The 19,992-nt window shown below is 37.2% G+C and overlaps 1 protein-coding gene across 1 annotated transcript in view; it reads right to left on the bottom strand.

Annotated features, from left to right (window-relative positions):
- apolpp (retinoid- and fatty-acid binding glycoprotein apolipophorin) overlaps positions 1 to 19,992 on the bottom strand; it is a 69,472-nt gene that overhangs the window by 37,493 nt on the left and 11,987 nt on the right. The window contains exons 2-22 of the mRNA XM_089649088.1: positions 17,795 to 17,821; positions 16,699 to 16,898; positions 15,816 to 15,980; positions 14,996 to 15,145; positions 14,621 to 14,810; positions 13,657 to 13,817; positions 13,047 to 13,135; positions 12,523 to 12,688; positions 11,760 to 11,948; positions 10,997 to 11,149; positions 10,200 to 10,347; positions 9,664 to 9,784; positions 8,114 to 8,276; positions 7,262 to 7,468; positions 6,804 to 6,983; positions 5,961 to 6,148; positions 4,832 to 5,086; positions 4,056 to 4,321; positions 3,011 to 3,286; positions 1,383 to 1,660; positions 292 to 415 (exon numbers count right to left, since the gene is read on the bottom strand). Coding sequence (XP_089505214.1) covers positions 292 to 415; positions 1,383 to 1,660; positions 3,011 to 3,286; positions 4,056 to 4,321; positions 4,832 to 5,086; positions 5,961 to 6,148; positions 6,804 to 6,983; positions 7,262 to 7,468; positions 8,114 to 8,276; positions 9,664 to 9,784; positions 10,200 to 10,347; positions 10,997 to 11,149; positions 11,760 to 11,948; positions 12,523 to 12,688; positions 13,047 to 13,135; positions 13,657 to 13,817; positions 14,621 to 14,810; positions 14,996 to 15,145; positions 15,816 to 15,980; positions 16,699 to 16,898; positions 17,795 to 17,821 — 3,696 coding nt within the window. The remainder of the gene's footprint in view (positions 1 to 291; positions 416 to 1,382; positions 1,661 to 3,010; positions 3,287 to 4,055; positions 4,322 to 4,831; positions 5,087 to 5,960; positions 6,149 to 6,803; positions 6,984 to 7,261; positions 7,469 to 8,113; positions 8,277 to 9,663; positions 9,785 to 10,199; positions 10,348 to 10,996; positions 11,150 to 11,759; positions 11,949 to 12,522; positions 12,689 to 13,046; positions 13,136 to 13,656; positions 13,818 to 14,620; positions 14,811 to 14,995; positions 15,146 to 15,815; positions 15,981 to 16,698; positions 16,899 to 17,794; positions 17,822 to 19,992) is intronic.

Below are 19,992 nucleotides of genomic sequence, written 5' to 3'. Positions count from 1 at the left end.
GATCAAATCACATAAAATAATAATAATAATCAGTAGGATTTATAGGCCCTGTTAGGAGTTCTACCGAGCCAAACCCTCTGATATGAAAATATCTGGAGTCGGTTTCCCATTTGATCTCTGGTGAGTTGACGTGTTGTTCTTGTATTGTTTTGTATTTATTTTGCTTACATAATGCACTTGCATAATGTGGATTGACTAGATGATCATTTGTGGAAAAGTGTGTGGAAGGGTTTAGTTTTTCCTATGTGGAAGATTTATTAAAAAAAAACCTTAAAATAATACTGTACTTACATTTATTTTCGTATTCGTAATGAGTGAAAGGGTCCAGCTCTCCCTTGAGACAAGAATAGAGGCTGATCTTGTTGGTCTGTGACTTTAAGTCTGTGCCATAAACCAATGAGAAGTCAATTTTTTTCTGAAACAGAAAAAGATGCATTCAATTACTTTTGTGGTATTTATCGATAATAAATATAACAGGATCACGGGTCAAGGATCTACACTATTGCACGACACAGAATATTGGGTAAACACTCCTGCAAATGGTGTCATATATATATATACATTTAACATTATTTAATTAATACTATTCCTCTAAATATTAAAATGGAAACATGAAACTGCTTACTGCAGTTTAAAGTCAATGAATCCACCTAGATTTTTCCGTTTATTCTATATTTCTATAAATTTGGCTCATTATGGCAAGCGATCAATCAAAAGGTTTTTGAAACTAGCTGAGTGAGTAAAAATAGCTTGAGTGGGTAAAAATAGCTTGAGTGGGTAAAAAGGAATTTAAAAAAGAATGAAATGGATTTTATAAATAATTTATGCTTGAGCTACGACAAATTTTGCAAATCGTAATTTTTATTTGATTAATTTGTGTTAAATCACAATTTATTCACTTTAAATAATATATTCCAGAATGATCAATACTCTCAGTATCGCACTGGTGAAAGATCGCCACTATCGAAATGTTGCCTTAAACGGCTTTAGCCATGTTTGGTGACCAGGTTTGAATAGACAGGTACTTTCACTCCTTCATCTCCTTCCCTTTCCCTCTATCATGCCCCAATCCATGGAGTCACTAGCTGCAGGAGGTTGGGAAATGTTGGGTCTCTTGTGCACTCAATTTGCGGATTCAACAGAAGTTATTATTTATTAGTTTTTCCATACCTCCCATACCTACCTTTGTCATCTTTGGGGATGAAGAAGTGAACCTGAGTCCTGAAGAGACAGAGAGGTATTGTAAGAACACACAAGAGACCCAACTGCTCTGAATTGCAATTTGGGATATGTTGTGAAGCTGCAGAAAAAGAAAGGAAAGGCAACGTATAAAGTTAACCTTAAACTCCACAACCACGGCAACAATTTACTTTCTCACTCACCAGGTCTTTATCGTTGACGCGAGCCAGCTTCAGCGAGAAGTCGACATTGGGGTTGATGTCATTGTGGAATTCTGCATCAGCGTCAAATCCGGTGCCTTCATTATGGAACTTGCCGGAGAGAGTGGCGAAGTTTTCTCCCGAAGTCACCTTCAGGTCAGTGACGATGTCCTTATCGAAGGAGATGAACCCGTTGAGGCTGAAGCGATGGTGCTCGGAGACGAGGCACACGTTGTTGAAGGTGATCTTCTTCTGGCCACCTCCAGGTGTTGTCACGGTTCCTGACGAATAAAAAAAAACAGTCATTGAAACGATATTAACTAGAAGTTCTGTGAACAGTAGACCTTTCGTCCAAAAAAGTTTGTTTCCAATTTTCTCTTATTTAATTTCAAATTCAAAATTTCCTCTAAAATCGGAAAATTTGTAAGCGGGTACTTAAATACCTACCTACTTAATTATAAACCATATAAGGTAATATTTGAAAAAAAAATCAAATAAGGAATTAAACAATTCATCCAAAGAAACATCGCCATATCAATAACAATATTTATTTTTCAATCTTTCTTCATTCAGGTAGGTGGGTACCGTAATATTGAGGAAATGTGAATGAGATAGTCCAAACAAACACGACTATATCACATTTGAAAAAAGAATCTTTATTAACATGGTCACCATCTTGAAACAGAAACGGAACGTACAAACAAATTTACAGAAAGAAATGCAAAACGGTCTAGTTAAAATAGGACTTTGCTAAACTAAGTAAACTATCAAGGTCGGTGTTTTGTTCAAATGGATGACATTGCAAAACATCTAGGGTTGTTGTTCTACATCAGGTTGTTGTATAGTAAATTCTTAATTTAAAATTTGTTCATACATGACAAAGACAGACACACAAATATAAGTATGTATGAACACAATAGGTATAGGATGCATTTTCGTATTTAAATTTAATTGTATATCCTACATAATGGGTGTGAATGAGAGGACCCTGCGCTTACTCGCTTACACTAAGATGAATATTAGACGACCTACTGCCAGGAGGCTGTGTTGCAGTGTTCGCTATCTCGCTTTCTTTAACTCTTCAGGCAAATTTGTTCGCTTTTGAGAACAGCTCTTATGGTCTCTTACTGTCATGGTGAGAAATATGATTTGAACAGTGTTAGAAAGAGAAAACACCACGCTTTATATTCTAAAATTTAACCATAGAAGAATTAAAATGTACACCTCTGTGAAACAAAAGGTTTCGATCGAAATTTGAGAAAAAATTATAAAACTTTGTGATATTTTTATTAAAATGAAAAAATTTGCTTCAATATTTAAAACGTACTGTCAAAAATTATGTTTATTTCTAATATTTGAAAGCGTATTTCATCACATTTTAAAAACAATTTTAGTTTTTGGATGCATTCAGAAATATTCCCTTCATTTCGATTTTGTTGCAAAGCGAAAATACAAACAAATCCTTTGACTATCTGACAGCGTCTTTAAGAAATATAACTGTCAATAGGGTTTGTACTATGTATGTATATCTATGTCTTTCATTTTCCACTTTTCAGATCTCTACAGCATGTCTATTACAGTTTGTAATATTATGTTTTTTTTAAATATTATAATAATTTATTTATTTTTACCTTCGAGACTCACTGATGAGCGTTGATTTGGCAATGTATAATCCAGGACTGGCTTGTAGGTATTGGCTCCAGCCAGGATGAATCCGACCTTCACGCCGTAATCTTCCTTATCGACCTTGGCTCCAGCAGAGATGGATTTCTCCTTCTCGCTGTTGACCAGGGCGGCCCTCGCCTCCAGATATTTGATGGGAGAGTTCATGACGGCCTTAACGGAGTAGAGTTGGGGAACGGCAGATACGTCGATAAGGAATGATACCTTGCGGTCTTTCTTGCCACCTGGAAAAAATATTCATTTTAGTTAAATTAGATTTTTTTTTAAATTTCGGTTATTTTATTTTAACTGCAGAATATAAACATGTAAAGTGTTTGTAGAATGGCTAACAGATACAATCTGGGAAGTCAAGCAGGTGAATTTTAAAAATGTGCGGAAAGAATGGAACAATGTCCAATTCTCATTCGAATAAGTGAGGAAAATTCTTTTTTTTAAATCGGGGAATTGTTGAAAGCACGGTTTTGATGGGATAGTCTTTTGTATTGTTGCATAGCAGGCTCCCTTGGATTGACTAGCAATGTGCCAATATTCTGTACAAACAATGCGGGATCTATCTTTGAGGCTGGAAAAGATGTCAAATGGGGGAATGTGGTTTACGAGGGTAACAATAGGGATGGAACACAGTTCTGTATTGGAAATTTAAGGTTCGAATGACCAGACTTTTCGATCGCATTTCTTGTGTTCTTTTTTATTCTAGAGGCTATTTGTCAATTATTCTATGGGCTATTTATCTGCCTACAACGTATCCTAAGATAGTTTGGATATGTTGCTCGCCAAATCGAGAACTTGAACCTGGAAAATCTCATGCTTACTGACATGATAGTAAAGTGGAAGATAAGCGAAACAGAGGAAGATCACCGATACTTTGGACTGGATGTTCCGATAAAAGGTAATCGGAACATTCTGGTGTCCTCTGCTCTCTCTGCATCAAAGGACCTGAGGATGGGGGAGTCTGGTCCAGGAGAGATAAGACGAAGACTCATAAGAACCTACCTTGAGCATCAAGAGACAGCTCTAACTGGTGTTGTCCGTTCTTATTTGTTTTGCCTCCATGAATGTGATAACCACTCAGTTGGTCCTTCTCCAAGCTGAAGGAGATCTTAGCCTGACCATTCAGAGGGAAAGTGGGCTTCAGGGTGATTGGACCTCCTTTGCCATTGTTGGTAAGGTCATTCCATGGGACGGATACCTCTCCGCACAGGGTCAAACCGACGGCTGCGGACAGTTGATCGAAGCATGCGTGGTAGTCCTTTCTTGAACTGGAAAAAAAATGAAAAATCATATTTTTCTTCCTATCGTTGGAAAGTTGATGGAGGCTTCATCAACTGATAAATAACTTCTTTTTTTTGACCCGAATCTATTTTTTTCACTCTGTCATATTAACCCCTAAACCCACTGACATTTTACAATATACATACTGCTGTTAAGAGAACATTAAATTTGATTCCAGACAAAATTTTCTGTTTTTGAATTATTTAAAAATAAAATACTGTTCTTCAAAGCAGATGAAAGACTCATTCAGATTTTTGTAAAATCGACATATGCAATTAAAAATTTAATTATAAAAATATTGAAAACAATATAATATTGTTTAAGTTTAAACAATCTGTCGTCAGATTAGAGATTTATTAAGAAATATTTTATTTAAATTTCAAATTTTTGGACGCATAAGGAATACCTTTGAATGAAAACCGAAAGCTTGTTGTTCTCTCTTTCTAAACCCGTTAGAACCATAGAAAAGAAGAAAGATGTAAAGAAAAGATACTTACTTTCCAGAATCAAAGGTAACCTTGGTCTCAACATCCTGTTGACCCTTCTCCCTCTTATAAAAGAAGATTTCACTGGTAGCGGTGACCAGCTCTTGCTTCTCTACCGGCAGGCCCAGCTGAATGTCGAAGCCGCCCTCGAGGGTCTTGAGAACCAGGTGTGTTCCAGTGGAGGTGTGTAAGGTTGCTACGACCTTCAGGCCGTGCAAGACCACGTCTGCGTCGATGGCCAGTGTTCCGGAGACCTTGATATTGGCACTGGAAAAAATAGAAAATGTAAAAAATTTATGTCAGGTTTTTTTTTCTTTAACTCCGCACAGTTATCTCATATTTGGGGATTCAGTATGGTGGGTCTTTTTGAAGGAAGGAGTGAATCTGCAGGATAAAGAAAAGCAAGATGACAACTCATTCCACAGCCAAGATGCAGATCACAATCGGCTTGTTTTCATGTGACAAGTGTCAACCGTGAACAAATGTTAGGCACGTGTTTGGCATGTTTCCCGTCTGTGCATCAGTGCCGAAGGGATCAATGACGCTGGTTCCTCAAAGCACCTTCCATTGAAATACCTGTAGAAAAAGTACAGCATTCCCACATGTCTGTGCTCCAAATACCGCTATGGAATTTTTTTTTTTTTTAAAGCGGAGAAGGTTTACATCTAGTTTCCGTGAGCACTTAGGCCATAGGCCCATTGTGCTATCTCCCATTTTACCTCAATCCTTTAACAACAACCCAGTCTCTTTAATAAAGTTCACCAGGGTTGTCATTGGGTATGTGGCTATGTCTTCTGGTTCTACTGTATGTCTCCCCAGGTATCTGAGCCTAGTTCCCACCAGGGCAGGACATTGGCACCATAGGTGAATTGGAGTCTCTTCATCCTCTTCACATTTCCTGCATCTATTGGTGTTTTCCACTCCCAATATCTGCATGTGTCTCCTGAGATGGCAGTGTCCCGTTAGTAGTCCTATCAGGTCCCTCAGCGAGTTTCTGTCCATATCGAGTAGTTGCTACGGAAATCTATTGTCCATTTCTGCACACCGTTCCTACTAGTAAGGACTCTCTCTTTCTAGATGTTATGCTAACACGACTGACGTGCCTAACCATAGTAAGTAAAAGTAAATGTTTTGTTGGTACCTTGGGATGACCTTGAGCTCAATTCTGGCATTCTTGGGATCCTTGAAGATCTTCTTGATATCGAAGTTTCCTCCGAAGTTCAGCTTGGTTGTGGCAGCTCCTTCGAGGTTCAGTTTCAGAGGTAGACCAAAGGCAGTGGGGTAAGCCAGTTCCATGTCCAGGAATATGATGTGGTGGCGAAGTTCGTGCTGTAAAAACAATGGCCGATTAGAATAATGTGTCATCAAAGTCTTGGCTGTGTTCAATGAAAACTCTTCACTCAACTTAATTAAAAGTAGAATGGCTTGTACCTAACAATTTACTACATATACACTAACCCCCGCCTAGAGCCAAAAGCAGAAACTGTTCCAGATGCTGTTATCCAAAAACCATGGAATTTTCAACTGCATTGGATGAGTATATTGTGTATCTTGTATCATGTATCCAATATCTGAATTATAAATCTATTATGATCTTAATTATTAAATGCAGTAAACCTTATAATAAACCACCTGAATTACGACTTTTAAATTTGTGATCGCCCATGATAAATTTTTGCTGTGCAAAATGATTGATTGCCAATGCTTAGTTTTTGTAAATTGTCTTACCAGTTAATGTGTTCATATATTTATAAAAATCGTATATAATCTCCCGTCATTATTTTCGCAGAAAAGCTAGTTATATTCAGAGAAATGATTTTTAATAGTATCCTTAAGGATACGCTGGCGAACAAGAGATTAACCCTCACAAATTTCACAGACACCATAATATCAGCGCTGAACTATAAATCCCTAAAGGTTAATTAAAATAGATTCGTTCACTAAAAATAACTTGTTCATAAATCAATACATTTGGATTACTTACAGAGAAATCTTTGGCATCCTTAACACCACTGTCGACAAAGTCAAACACTCGATCAATGAGGGATTCGATGGATGCAGGCTGATCGTCTCCCAGGGAAAGGAAGATACTCTCGGTTCCGAACAACTTAGCGAACACGTCAATGTCCAGGTTTCCTCGATAGCCTTGGGCGTCGGTCTTGAGCTAGAATAAAAATCACATTATTGTGGCGATAATTGGAGGAAAATTATTTTACTAGATATCGGGTTATTGACCTATTGAAACATGGTATCAAAGTTTTGCTTCTCTAGTTCTTATTTCCCTCTGGACCTGTGTCATCTTGGGGATGCTGTGTGGAGGGTCTTTTTAAGGGAATGAAGGAGAGTTCTGGGAAGGAAAATGGTATGTGGGGTGGGTAGGAATCTGGGGGTCAGTGTGTTCAGGATTGACGGATGTGTGAATCCATCATCCATCATAATTACCTTTTGTCCGAAAGCACTGATCTGCCTCATGACGTCTCTCTTGCTCTTGGAGGATCCCTTCAGACGCTCCTCGATCTTCTCGATGATGCTCATGGATGTTTTCTTGAAGCCATCGAAGGCCTGCTGGGGCGTGTGGGTCTTGATCACACCATGGGGACCAAAGAACTCCTCAATGACGCGGTCCAGGTTGCCCTGACGAACGCCGAGCTGGAAACCAAAATGTTAACGTAATAAGTATGGAACCCAACACTGAAACCAACACATCATTTTCGAAAACGAGTGACACAATATGTATTAGATTGTATGCCAAAAATTTCATAAAACTGTTTGGGGACTGGGAGTCGAAAAGTCTGATGCAAACTGGCGACATCAGATATCAAATCGGTATACATAACACTTCTATCAATTTACGTTGTCAGTACAAATAGTTATTTTTTACTTTTATAAAGGCCGGCTTTCATTTGGATGTAAATTTTAATAATTTATCTTTACCTGGAGAGATATACATACCAAGTTAAAATGCTGTATATTTTTGATTAATTAAGTTGATCGCCAACGCTAAATTTTCACCATTATTTTCATAATGTTGTACTTGTTTTTTAAATTATGTTTTTGTACTGTCTTACCAGATAATATACCAAATTACTATACCATAAGTAGTTTTCCGCGAATAGCTAGCTATATTAAAAAAAAAGATTTTTTAATAGTATCCTTAAGGATGTGCTGGCGAACAAGAGGTTAAAGAATCATTAGGTATTAAAAAACATGAGTTACTTATCGCTTTCAAAAGGTTTAACGCTAGTTTACAAATTTAATGAACATGAAGAAACAAAAATGATTATTATTACAAACCTCAATAAGGTTGATCTGTCTGCCAAAGATCTCAGCGGTGAGGTTGAGGTTAGCAGATCTGGGCAGGAAGGAGTCCTGTGAGAAGATAACGTTGGCATCAACTGCTGACCCCACTCCGAGGGTGTCGATTTCATAGCTGAACTCATAGTTCTGCGAGTATTTCCTGGGAAGAAGGGATAAAATGGTACAATATAACAGTGATCGTGATTGAAATTATAGAAATAATGTGGTATATGTATTGAGAATTGATGTGAAGAGAGATTGAACAGAATAAATCAATGATTAGCACTGTGAGGTATTTTAATATGGAAAGATGACTAAACTAACTAACTAACCATCACGCCGCTTCTCCGCAGGGGTAGGCAGAGAGGACGGACCGCCAAACAACTCTTGCCAAAGGTCTTGGCACACACTTCTTTCCTCATTCACATTCATACATTGTCTCATACATACTCTTCTATTATTCTGACTCTTGACATGGCCCGACTCGAGTATCTGATTCACTTGATCAAAAAGATGACTTCAAAGAGTAAAAACACGGCTGAGAGAACAGAGTGATAATCAATTTACAAACATGAAGACGATGTAAAGACAACACGAAACTTAATACAAAAGTTCAAAAAACTACAGCCTCAGTCCTCCCTAGTGAAGAGGACTGTGAAAACATTTGAATTTTTTTAATTTTTTTTTATTTTTTTTATTTTTTTTTATTTGGTACAATATTTTTTACATTTTAAGTTTTCCAGTAATGTAGGCCTCACTGGGTGGCTTGCCCGTGCTGAGGCCTTCATTTATACTTATATATCAAGTTTATACCTACATCATGTACAAATTTTGCCATTTTTTAAAAAAAAATTTAAAAAGAAATACAAACATTCCCGGGTTACGAATAATCTGACAATATTTGAAAATCTCCAACTACCACCACAGTAAGCGGAAAATGTTGCCTGTGTTGTGATGGAGGACTCAGCCAGACAAGGAATTGAACACACTACGCATGGGTGGGACCCAAACGCGATGTAACTCAGCCACCGTTCAGTCATTGCCATTGAAACTAATTAAAAAAAATGGATAAAAACAGAGACTTCAATAGACACTTCACATCAATTTGTTTATACTGGCTTTTCCCTTAGGTGAAAACAATCCAGTTACAAAAACTCAGTTAATATACAAATAGGTAGGTAAAGTTACAAAAATGTACTTAGTCAAAGGATAAATATTATTATCTAAATAAAATTACAAAATTATGTAAAATAATACAAATAGACACAAAGAGAGACACAATTGATATATAATATAATTTGCTCAACAATTGTTACATATTTATTTTTTAGCAATAGCATGACATTTTTTCTGAATCCGTATAAATTATCAATGAAAATGTCTACTTCAGCATATGTGCTCTGTCTTATTACACAGTCGAAACATTTGGTCAGAAGGCTAAAATAGGAGATATTGATGATGACTTTAATGTTATAACTACAATGGTAACTCCAATGATGACTTCAATGATAACATGAACAACTCAAATAACAAGAATAAGTTTGTACCTGGCATCCAATGGGAACTTGCTGACGATTTTGATGGCACCGATGGTGTTCTTGGCATTCTCGCGAGAGGGGTTGGTCGTGGCTTTCAGGTTACGGATGGAAGAAGTGATGAAAGATCCAACTAGAAGATAAGAAATATGTTTGTTATTTATCTGTGATTAAACAAAATACATACTTTCTTCTTTGGTGTCATAGGGAAACTTCCAGGTCTTCGAGCCAATCAAGTGCCACAGGCGTCGCCCTGTGGACCTCATTTATTCCATCGAGGAATTAATGAAGCAGGCATTCGTTGATCACACGTTCAGTGGTCCGTACCGCACCGCATTCACACATCGCTGAGTCTTTTAGGCCCCATCTGTTGATGTGGGTAGATGGCTAGATTTTATAGGGCAGTGAAAAACTAGGCTGTATCATGGATGGTGGTCTCACTGGGGCGATACTGAGAGTATCTACCACTAACTGTAAGTAATGGGAGCTCCTAGGGGAATCACATAAAAATAAATAAATAATTTGGTATGTTGGCTTTTTAATCGTACCTTGGTAAACAGGTTCAGTATCCAAAAGGGTTTTGATCTCATCAGCGATCTTAGTGTCTGGGCAGTTCAGCAGGGCGAGGTAAGCCTTGATCCTGACTTCAGAGTCTTGCTGTCTGTCCTTCAGGATGTCCAGGGCGGTGGACTTCAACTGCAGGAACAAAATAAAGTCTGAATAAGTTAGGTTCACATTGAATCCCTTGTGGGACACCGCTAGCAAGAGCTAAGAATGTAAGAACATTGTTTGACTTTTGAGGCATTGAGCCATATTACTTCAACGGCAGAAAGAAAGGAAAGTTATTTATTCAACGACTGAATAAGATAGGTTCATATTGAATCCCTTGTGGAACATCTGTAGCACTCATTTCATTTGACTCTTGGCGTAATAAGGAAAAGAGGAAATAAATAAATTGTTTGAATTTCAAATGAAGCTTAAAATGCATCAGCATGTTAGACTTAAAAGGAGTAGGTGATGTGATGTTTGCAAGAGAGATGGGTGATGGACCAGTACATACGTAGTATAGAACAAGTTGGCTGTATGTGTTATATTTGGATAAGTCCTCTAATCGTTTCAATAAAGGGAGTTGACCTTTTCAAAGCCAGATATATTATAATGGCCAACCATCCTATTCAATATCTAACCCAAAAAAGCGTTAACCTATCATCCGTCTCTCTTATATACATATCATCTACTCATCTTTTAGACTGAAAACTTTGTCGTATTGTTTCTCCTGCAAATTTCGATCAGTCTCCCAAGTGTGTGTTGTATTGATTTAGCTGAAATTACAGGTAGTACAAACCTTAGCAGTGCAGGGATCGGCAGCAAAGGTCTCAAGAGCGGCAACGCGTACCCTCTGGCGTACGGTCTTATCGGCGGCGCAGTTGGCGAGCTTGGGGATCACTGAATCTTCCAAGTGTTGAATGTTTCGGATTCCCTTCAGAACTGTGACGATCTGTAAAGATGAATATGAAGTTAGTTGATGTTCCAGAATGTGTTTGGTTGTTAAATGTATATCTGGCCCTGAGTCAAATGGCTCCTGGCGCTAATAAAAACCTCAAGGGCTTTGTATTAGGTGTTAGGTATTATTAGCGGCTCCTTGGCTCGGGGCCTGAAGGTGACTGCTCCAATTGCGCATCCACACGGCCGGCCCTTATCGTATAAAATATCAGTCAAATATGACATCAAATCGACTATCAGCACCATTTTGATATTTTTTCAGTTGCCACTTCAAATAATGCCCTCCGTTAACCACCGGTTCTCAGCCCATATCAACATTTGATCAAAATTGGATCAGCCATCGTGAAAAATGGTGCTGATCATCGATTTGCAACAATGTCAAATTTGATGGCGGTTCAAAAATGGACCTCAGTATAATATTTATTTTTACGGGACACAATAATTATATTTCATTAACTATAATAAATAATTGAAAGTTGTCTGTCAAAAGAATAAACGTAACTTGATTACAGATTTGCAATTTTTGAATTTGGGAAACCAGCTGATCAACAGTTCTTGAACAAAGATGAGAAAATAAATAAACACAAAATATATGTAATACATACCAAGTCTTCAGCCTTCTTGCTGGCAGCCTTGCAGTCTCCCAACTTAGAGCTCAGCTTGGCAGTCAAGGCTGCTACTCCGGGATCTTGGACACCAGGTCCGTGGCAAGAGTGCTCTCGGCAGAAAGCACCGGCGAGGGCTCCCACTCCGAGGAAAACATCATTGGAGACATCAGGCAAGTCCAGGAGAGACTGGAAGAGGATCCATGGTCAGATGATACAGTGGAAAACATATATACAAATAGTAAAAATCACATAACTGCTTAAATGGATATAGGAAATCTTGAAAGGATGTAGAAGTATTAGTTTATCTGTGGCGTCAACACTGAGAGCTACTCGACTGTTAACTTGATACTGCCATATTAGGAGAATAATAAAAACGGGAATAGGATTGATTGCTATATGGTAGCAGAAACGTTGAGAGAAATAAATGGCTGCAGGGAGTGTACAAATAATGAAGAAACAGCAATTTATATCTGGTGCCTAAACTGAGAGAGCTACTAGGACAATTATTATAAGTATGGTTCTGCCACCTCAGGAGTTACATGTGAGGAGGATGAAGAAATAGCTATTTATCTAAGATGTCCTTGATGGGAAGAAGGATCAGATACCTGACGTTTTAGTTAGTAACACCATGTTGTGGAACCAGAGATATGGCCAAACAACTTTTGGGAACCCTGCAGAACTTTATTAAAGGGTCTGGTCTACTGTCAATGGCTATGAGGTGAAACATGGAAGAATAATAATAATAATCAGAAACACTCACGGAAGCTGCTTTCACAGAGTTAGACGATGCATGTCTGACAGTGCTCAATGAGATGAACACCAGTTTCTGCTGCAGAGGTGTCAGCTCCTTGTTCTTCACCAGCTGAATAAGGACCTCGATGGAGTCTCCGGTTCCGGTGCGGAAGAGTGCATCCAGGAATACTTTCCTAGAAGAGCAATATGATGTATTAGGTAATATGTACGAGCAGTGTTTAAGTGAAAGATGCTTTGGTTACTTTTGACACATTGCTCGTCAAATTGATAAATCAAGCCTCGAAAAACTAATGGTCACTGACTAAGTAGAAGACACGAGAATTGGAGAAAGATCACCAATGTGTTGGAGTAATCAATTATCAAATATTGACTGGAAATTCTGTGTTTTTCGCTCTCCACGCGGCGCAGGACTGCGAGGAGTGAAGGAGCCTTGTCCAACAGGGGAATTGAAGTGATGGCACTATCCCCAGCAATGAGCAAATGATTGAAGAAGAAATTGTTTTCATTCATGGAAATTAAGGGTATTCTTACTTGGCCAAGTTGTTATCCTTGAAGGCTGAGCCAGACTTGATCTGCTTGTAGACGTTCGAGATGTCGTCTTTGTTTGATACTCGCATAACCTGAAATAAAATGAAGTTTAATTAGTTATGTCTATTTGATGAATGAACACCACCTATACTAACGTTTGGAGTACACACAAGTAAATACATTCATGAAGAACTTCGTCACATAAATTGATATCAAAAAGGCCATGGTAAGAATCATCCTAGGTGTCTCCTTGCAATATACATAAATAAATGAATGAGAGAAATAGGAGCAAGCCCTTACAGCTAAAATTTGCAGAATAACCTAAAAAATGAAGCATCTTTCCGACGGATGAGAATCTCCACCAAAAACTGGCATATTTAATTTACTTATTAACTTTGCGGAAAAGTAAGTACAAAAGTTCAGGAATATAAAGGTCAAATTTCCTAGATTTTATATAAAAATAGTAAAAGTTCCACAATAAGACCCTGTGGTATGCCTGATGTTGGTTGGAAATATTCTTAGACAGGAGAAATGGAGGTCGATCTGCATAATTATCCAAAAGAAGCATAATAATGTGGAAGGGTAGAAAAATAATAAGAAGAGTTCTACATACCCTGACGAGTCCAGCGAAGATAGCGGCAGACTTTTCCTGTACGTTTCCATTGAGGGCCTGGGTGGCAGATTTGAGAGCCAGGTTGAGGTTATCCATGTTGTGCTCTGTGCTGACGATGTGTGGGTTCTCAAAGATGATGGACTTGGGTACGACACACTTGGCTGGAAAGATAACATGGTCATTATTCTCTGTCATCTGCTGCAATATATTCAATATCAGATGTACCAGTGGCAATCTAAGTATGGCTAGATGACAGTCATAATTAATTCACTGCTAGCTGAGACAGTTACAATCTATAGATTATTGGATGATTCAGTTAGAATCTCTCCATTTCTGGATGACCCAGACTCAATCCATCCATTGTTGGCTGATTTGATCAATCTATCTACTGTCAGATGACCCTGTCATAATTTAACAATATTGCTAAATTATAAAGTCATAATCTATGTATTGCTCAATGATCCAGTCACATCTATCCACTGCTAGATTAAATATTCATAATTTATCCGCTTCCAATGATATGGTTACCCTACATCCACTGCAGGATGAAGCATCTACAATCTACCCATAGTTGAATTGAACAATTACATTCCATCCACCACATAATGACACAGTCAAAACATTTCCATTAAATATTGGATTACATGGTCATAATTCATAAACTATTCACTGCTAGGAGAAGTTACAATGTATCCACTGCAGGATGATCCAGTTATCATATTTTGATAAAAAAAAACCACTATCAACAGATTGAAACAGTAACATCAAGTATTTTAGGATGTCAGTCACAATATATCCGTGGCTAGATGATCACAAGTCACAATCACAGGCACAACCAATCCACTATTGGATTACAAAATCATAATCTATCCTATAGTATCTATCCGAGAGACACTGTTGTGGAACCCTGGAATCCTATCGCAATTGGCCATAGTCCCAATTTATTAAAAAGCCATCAACTCACAAGCTAGTGTTCCCTTGTTGGTCTCCCTCAAGTTCAGTTTTGTGGTCACGGAGCCCTTGACTCCAGCTTGTCCAACGGAGAAGGGTCTGTAGAGGTAGTTTTCCTTGGCTTCGACCTTCTCAACGATTCCTTTCTTCAAGACAGCATCAACTCGCAAGTCAGACTGCAATATGTGGGAGTTCTTGATCTCCTGAAAGAAAAAAATAGAACGAATATTCTTACAATGTCGATTACATATTATAGTAATTCAGTTTATCAAAAAAACCTTTCTCTAAAATGTTTGAAATTGATTAACATCATAATGTATGAATCACCATAATCTATCCATAAATCCATCTATAATAAAATTGACATAGAGTAAAAAGGGGTACTTACAGACTGAGGGTTGTAGATGTATGTGAGCAGATCCTGCTTTCCTTGTTCTCTGTGTGCGCAGAAGTTGAGATCCCTGTTCTTGCGAACCAAGATACCACTGCCTTCCTTGTTCACTGAGAAGGTGGTGGGGCAAATGCCAAAAACGTCGACCTTCGGGAAAAATAATTAAATTAGTTCAGGAATTGCTAAAATTTACTGGAATTATTGATCATTGTTTTGTGTGAAAACAGCACAGGTCTTCACAACAGGACCCTGAAGAATACCTGATGCCCGTTGGAGAATGTTCGTGGATAAAAGAAATGTAGGACAAACGCATTTTAAACAACATCAAGTATCGAAAACTGGAGTAATTGAACTATCTGGCTATTCAGATCTGGTTTAAAAAATATGGCTGATTTCATTTTAAGCAAATGATTCGATTGTGAATTATTCAGAGACGATACTGAGGGGAGGGTATCGATCACACCGGAAGGTGTTGCAAACGTTAACTGGTGGATAAAAAATAAAAATGTCAGAAAAGAAAATAATAAAGTAATGGGTTAGGTTAGGTTTGATGTTTGTTCTTTTTCTTCAATTTTATTTTATGTCATTGTTCTTTTTGGTAATAAAACCAGTGAAAACATGTCTGCACTTCAGGTTTCGAACCTGTCGAATCCAGGGAGCAGTCCAACATGAAGTGACCATTGACCTGATTGTTCTTCTTTCGTACGATGGGAGTTCAGAATCACCTACCTAATATAATAACCTCAGGAGTCGCCCCGTGGACCTCATAGATGGACTGGGTAATATATTGTCCTAATATGTAATTGTTGATGTTTACCTCAGTGTTGTGCTTGACGGCAGTCTGCAGAAGGGACAACAGAGCCCTCTTGATGTTGAGAGACCTCTGAGAATCTCCCTCTTCAGCGCAGATGTCTGAGCCCAGAACTCCGTCCTGCAGGGTGAACCTGATCAGCTTCTCCATGTCACGGGGCTTCTGGTATTTCTGAAAATAAATATGAAAAGTGTTAGAAAAAAGGTTTGCGGTACTTTAAACAAAGAACAAATTATAAGAAATCAATCACCGTCTGGGAGTTTGCTGTAAGTATATATGTCAGATTTGAGTTAGGTATCAGAAGTGAGTAATGTAAAATGACTGAGCTGCTCCAGATTAATGAAATTGTGACCTATTTCGATTGGCCAGATATCGAGCGCCTTTTTGGAACAACTGACAAATTATACTAAACATAGGAACACTAACAAACATCCTAGTGCCTACATAAAAAATAAATTATTTTATGGTGGTTCCATAACACGTGACAACATTTTCTTGTTGGTTTTAACAATAAGCTTCAAAAACCTGATTCTTTAATATTGCGTATAAAATTTCTATAATATTCCGATGATTTCTGAAAATCTTAACTCTCTCTACCGAACTCTTCTAAATTGGCTTAATACATTAATGCAGGTTTTCTCAGATGTTCACGAAAACGTATGTTTCTAGTAATTCATTTGCACACTTATCTTTCACTCCGCAAAGTCAAGGTCTTCCGAACATCTGAGAGAGTTACACCTTTTTCATGTCATTAACCAGGTTAAACAAAACAATGACTACTAAACAATAAAATAATAGGTTAGGTTAGGTTAACTTTATTGTTTCTGTCTTTGTTGTCATGGAACCGTTCATGTCATTATTTATAGTAAAAAGATCAATGTATACTTACAGCACCATCATTCCCAGTGATCTGTAGAGACGTCACTTTCAGCAAGTTGGCGCAATTTCCCAGGGCCACCACGGTAGCACCAGCCGTCAACTTGACAGTGGTCTCTTGTTTGTCCGCTCCGGACAGTTGGATGGTGGCAGTTCCCTCGAGGGAGTACACGTATGTGTTACCTTTGATGAAGCCATCCTTTGGGGATGATCCTGCAAGAAAGGTCAAGTGATTTACGGACCAGAACCTCACTCAGAAACCATTCCCATGTTCTGAGTGTAATTATTAATATTTTCATAAAATATCTGTTGACCGCGACTGCAAAAGCAGTTCGAAGGTGAACTTCAACAAGCAATAGACTCTGCACATGAAGAATAAACCCTTCCAGTGTGAAATATGCACTTTTTAAAAAAGTGCAATATTTAAAGATTCATGTTAATGTGACCCATGTAAAGAAACCATTCCAATGTTCCGAGTGCAATTATTATTATTCTCATAAATTATCTTTAAAGAAAACATTCTTATTTAGGGCAATGTCCTGGGTTCCGATGAAAATAAATTGGCTACCTAACACAATATATGTATTCAAACATAATACTTTCAATATTATTTTAAGCAATGATTATTAGCCTTACTCCTAGATAAACTGAAAAATACATGCCGCTGACGGGAATTGAACCCGCGATTGCCGGTCAGGTGCTCTACCAATTGCGCTACGTTGGCTTATTCAAAACGCGTCAAATTATTCAACGTGTACTGGTATTTTTAATATTGATAGAGCACCTGACCGGCAATCACAAGGCTGTGGGTTCAATTGCTGTTAGCGGCATGTATTTTTTATCGGAAGATTTTTTTCAATTTATATGTTAATAATTACTGCTTAAAAATAATATGTTATCCTTTGTGCTATGCATAAAAACCTTGTCTCATAAACATTAGTTTTATAATTTCGTATTTTCTTATCATTCTGAATAATTGATAATAATAAATAAAAACTCTTAAATGGAGTTACTTTGATAGCAGGGGATGTTTCAAGTCAAAACGTGGAAGATAGTATTGATAAAAAGAAATATATTTTGAGGATGTTTGTTTTCTGTGGAGAACTTACCTCCTTGACATCCGGCTGAGCATATATCTGTAAAGAAAGAACAAAACATAATTAGTAAAATTATTTCATTTTTTATATTTAATATAGTGGCTTTCATTAATGTTTATTGTGATGACGGAATAATAGACAATACACTAATAAATGAACACAGGAGTGTCACTGTGTCATCTTTGGGGATGCTGTGTAGAGGGTCTTTTCAAGGAAAGGAAGGGAAGGAAAAAGGTATGAGGGGAGGGTAGGAATCCAGGAGTGATGGACTTATGAAACCACCTCTTTGGGCGACCTATGATGGAGATGTTGGGTTGGTTATACAATAAATGTAAAAGAACAATTTACACACGTGTCTTCATATAAACTGTATTTTATTGCGGTTTTCCCTGAGTATAAATCATTTTCCTGAAGTAATCGTAATTCACGATAATGTATTTAGTTTTAAGTCAGCATTTAAAATGATTATTATTCTGTTCAGAAAAACATATAATGTTATTTAATTAGTAATATGAATTGTAAATTATAACAACTGGAAAGTTATCTTCCGAGATAAGAGTCTTCGACCCAAAGTGACCTCTGATGTTGACCCTCAATTTTCTCCGCATAATAAAGGATATATAAAGGTCAAATATAACGTTATTAGGACAATGTAGTCCCGTATTAGGGAGCCCTGACCCTCAAGCAAAAGGCGCCGGGGTGGCATGAAATTGGCACCTTTTGAACACTAAAATTATACGGTTTTTTTTTTTAATAAATAATATATACGAGTTTTGGAAATCTGAGAACATTTTAATTTGTCATATATTTAACGTGGTTCAATTTTGACCGGTTTGATATAATTAAAAAAATAACCCCCCTACTTATAAACGCAGTGTAAATGTTACGCGGCGCATAAGATTAGAACTTGTTAAACTGACGTTTGTTTGGTTGAAACTGTCTTAAGAGGAAGCTACAAGCCAAAAATGTGTTTATTCTTCGTATACCTTATATCGTAGGTAATAGGCATTACAATCGCTTGGCAAACGGAGTCTAGAAACGTTCGATATCAAGCACAAAACTGGTTTTTATTTATTTTCTAAATAATTTTATAAGAAAGCAAAAAAGTTAATCAAGTGAAACTGTTACAGATAATCTTAGCTATAATACTGTATTTTTTCAAAATTGTTTCCTTTCATACATTTCTATTGAAAAAAAAATTTTTTAGTAGTTTACATTTATATTTTTTTTGAGTAATTTATTTTTTATTTGTATTCTACTCAAGCGAAACGATAGGAAAACCTTCAATTTATCTAAAGCATTTTTTTGGTATTCATAATGTACACCAATTCGTTATAAAGATTAATCAAAATAGTGATTTGGCATTTAGCTTTGCCTTAAACCTGGCTCGAGGCTGACTTTACAACACCAACGTTGAACCGGCGAGTAAGAATCGAATTAATTTCGTTAGTATGAATATTTGATTTTATTTTTGGAATAACTTAATAAGTAAGACCTCAAATTGTATAATTGAATCACTGAAGACAATATTAGCGATTCTTGAACAAATTGTATAATTGAATCACTGAAGACAATATTAGCGATTCTTGAACACAAATTTGAAACCGAAAAAGATTCGGTACCATCTAGGAATTAAACCCAGCCTTGCCCGGGCTGGGGAGCAAATCACCAACAAGGCTGGGTCCTGGGTTCAATTCCTAGATGGTATGGTTGCTAATATTGTCTTCAATAATTAATTAGTATGAAGATCCCCGGCTGATCGGATTATATTTAATGTAACTTGTATTATTTCACAAATTTACATAAATAAAAATGTTCGTTTGTTCAAAATGTTTAGTCTCCGACAGTTCTTCACAGATTGCTTTGAAATTTTGACACAACTTTGCATTCGTATACGTGTGTGTTTTTATATATTATACAGGGTGTATCGGCACGTACCCGACAAACTTTAACCAGCTATTCCTTAGCACATTTGGAGTAAAATATGTTATGGGCACTTTGCTGTCCGGTAACATTTTTTTTAATAAAAAATTTACTATTCATATTTTCACCACATGTCACCACTGTTTTATCCTTTGTCAAAGTTTTAAAACCCACCTGGCAATATTTTATTCGAGTTTCGTTGAATAATATACGTACGTACCTACATTAGCGCGCTTTTACGATCACAACGAAATGGCATGGCACCATTCGTCTCATTTTTAACTATT

Source organism: Hesperophylax consimilis, chromosome 29, assembly GCF_061612785.1.
Source record: "Hesperophylax consimilis isolate HC1 chromosome 29, BYU_Hcon_1.0, whole genome shotgun sequence".
In the NCBI taxonomy this organism is placed as follows: Eukaryota; Metazoa; Arthropoda; class Insecta; order Trichoptera; family Limnephilidae; genus Hesperophylax; species Hesperophylax consimilis.
This window is presented reverse-complemented; position numbering and strand designations above follow the sequence as displayed.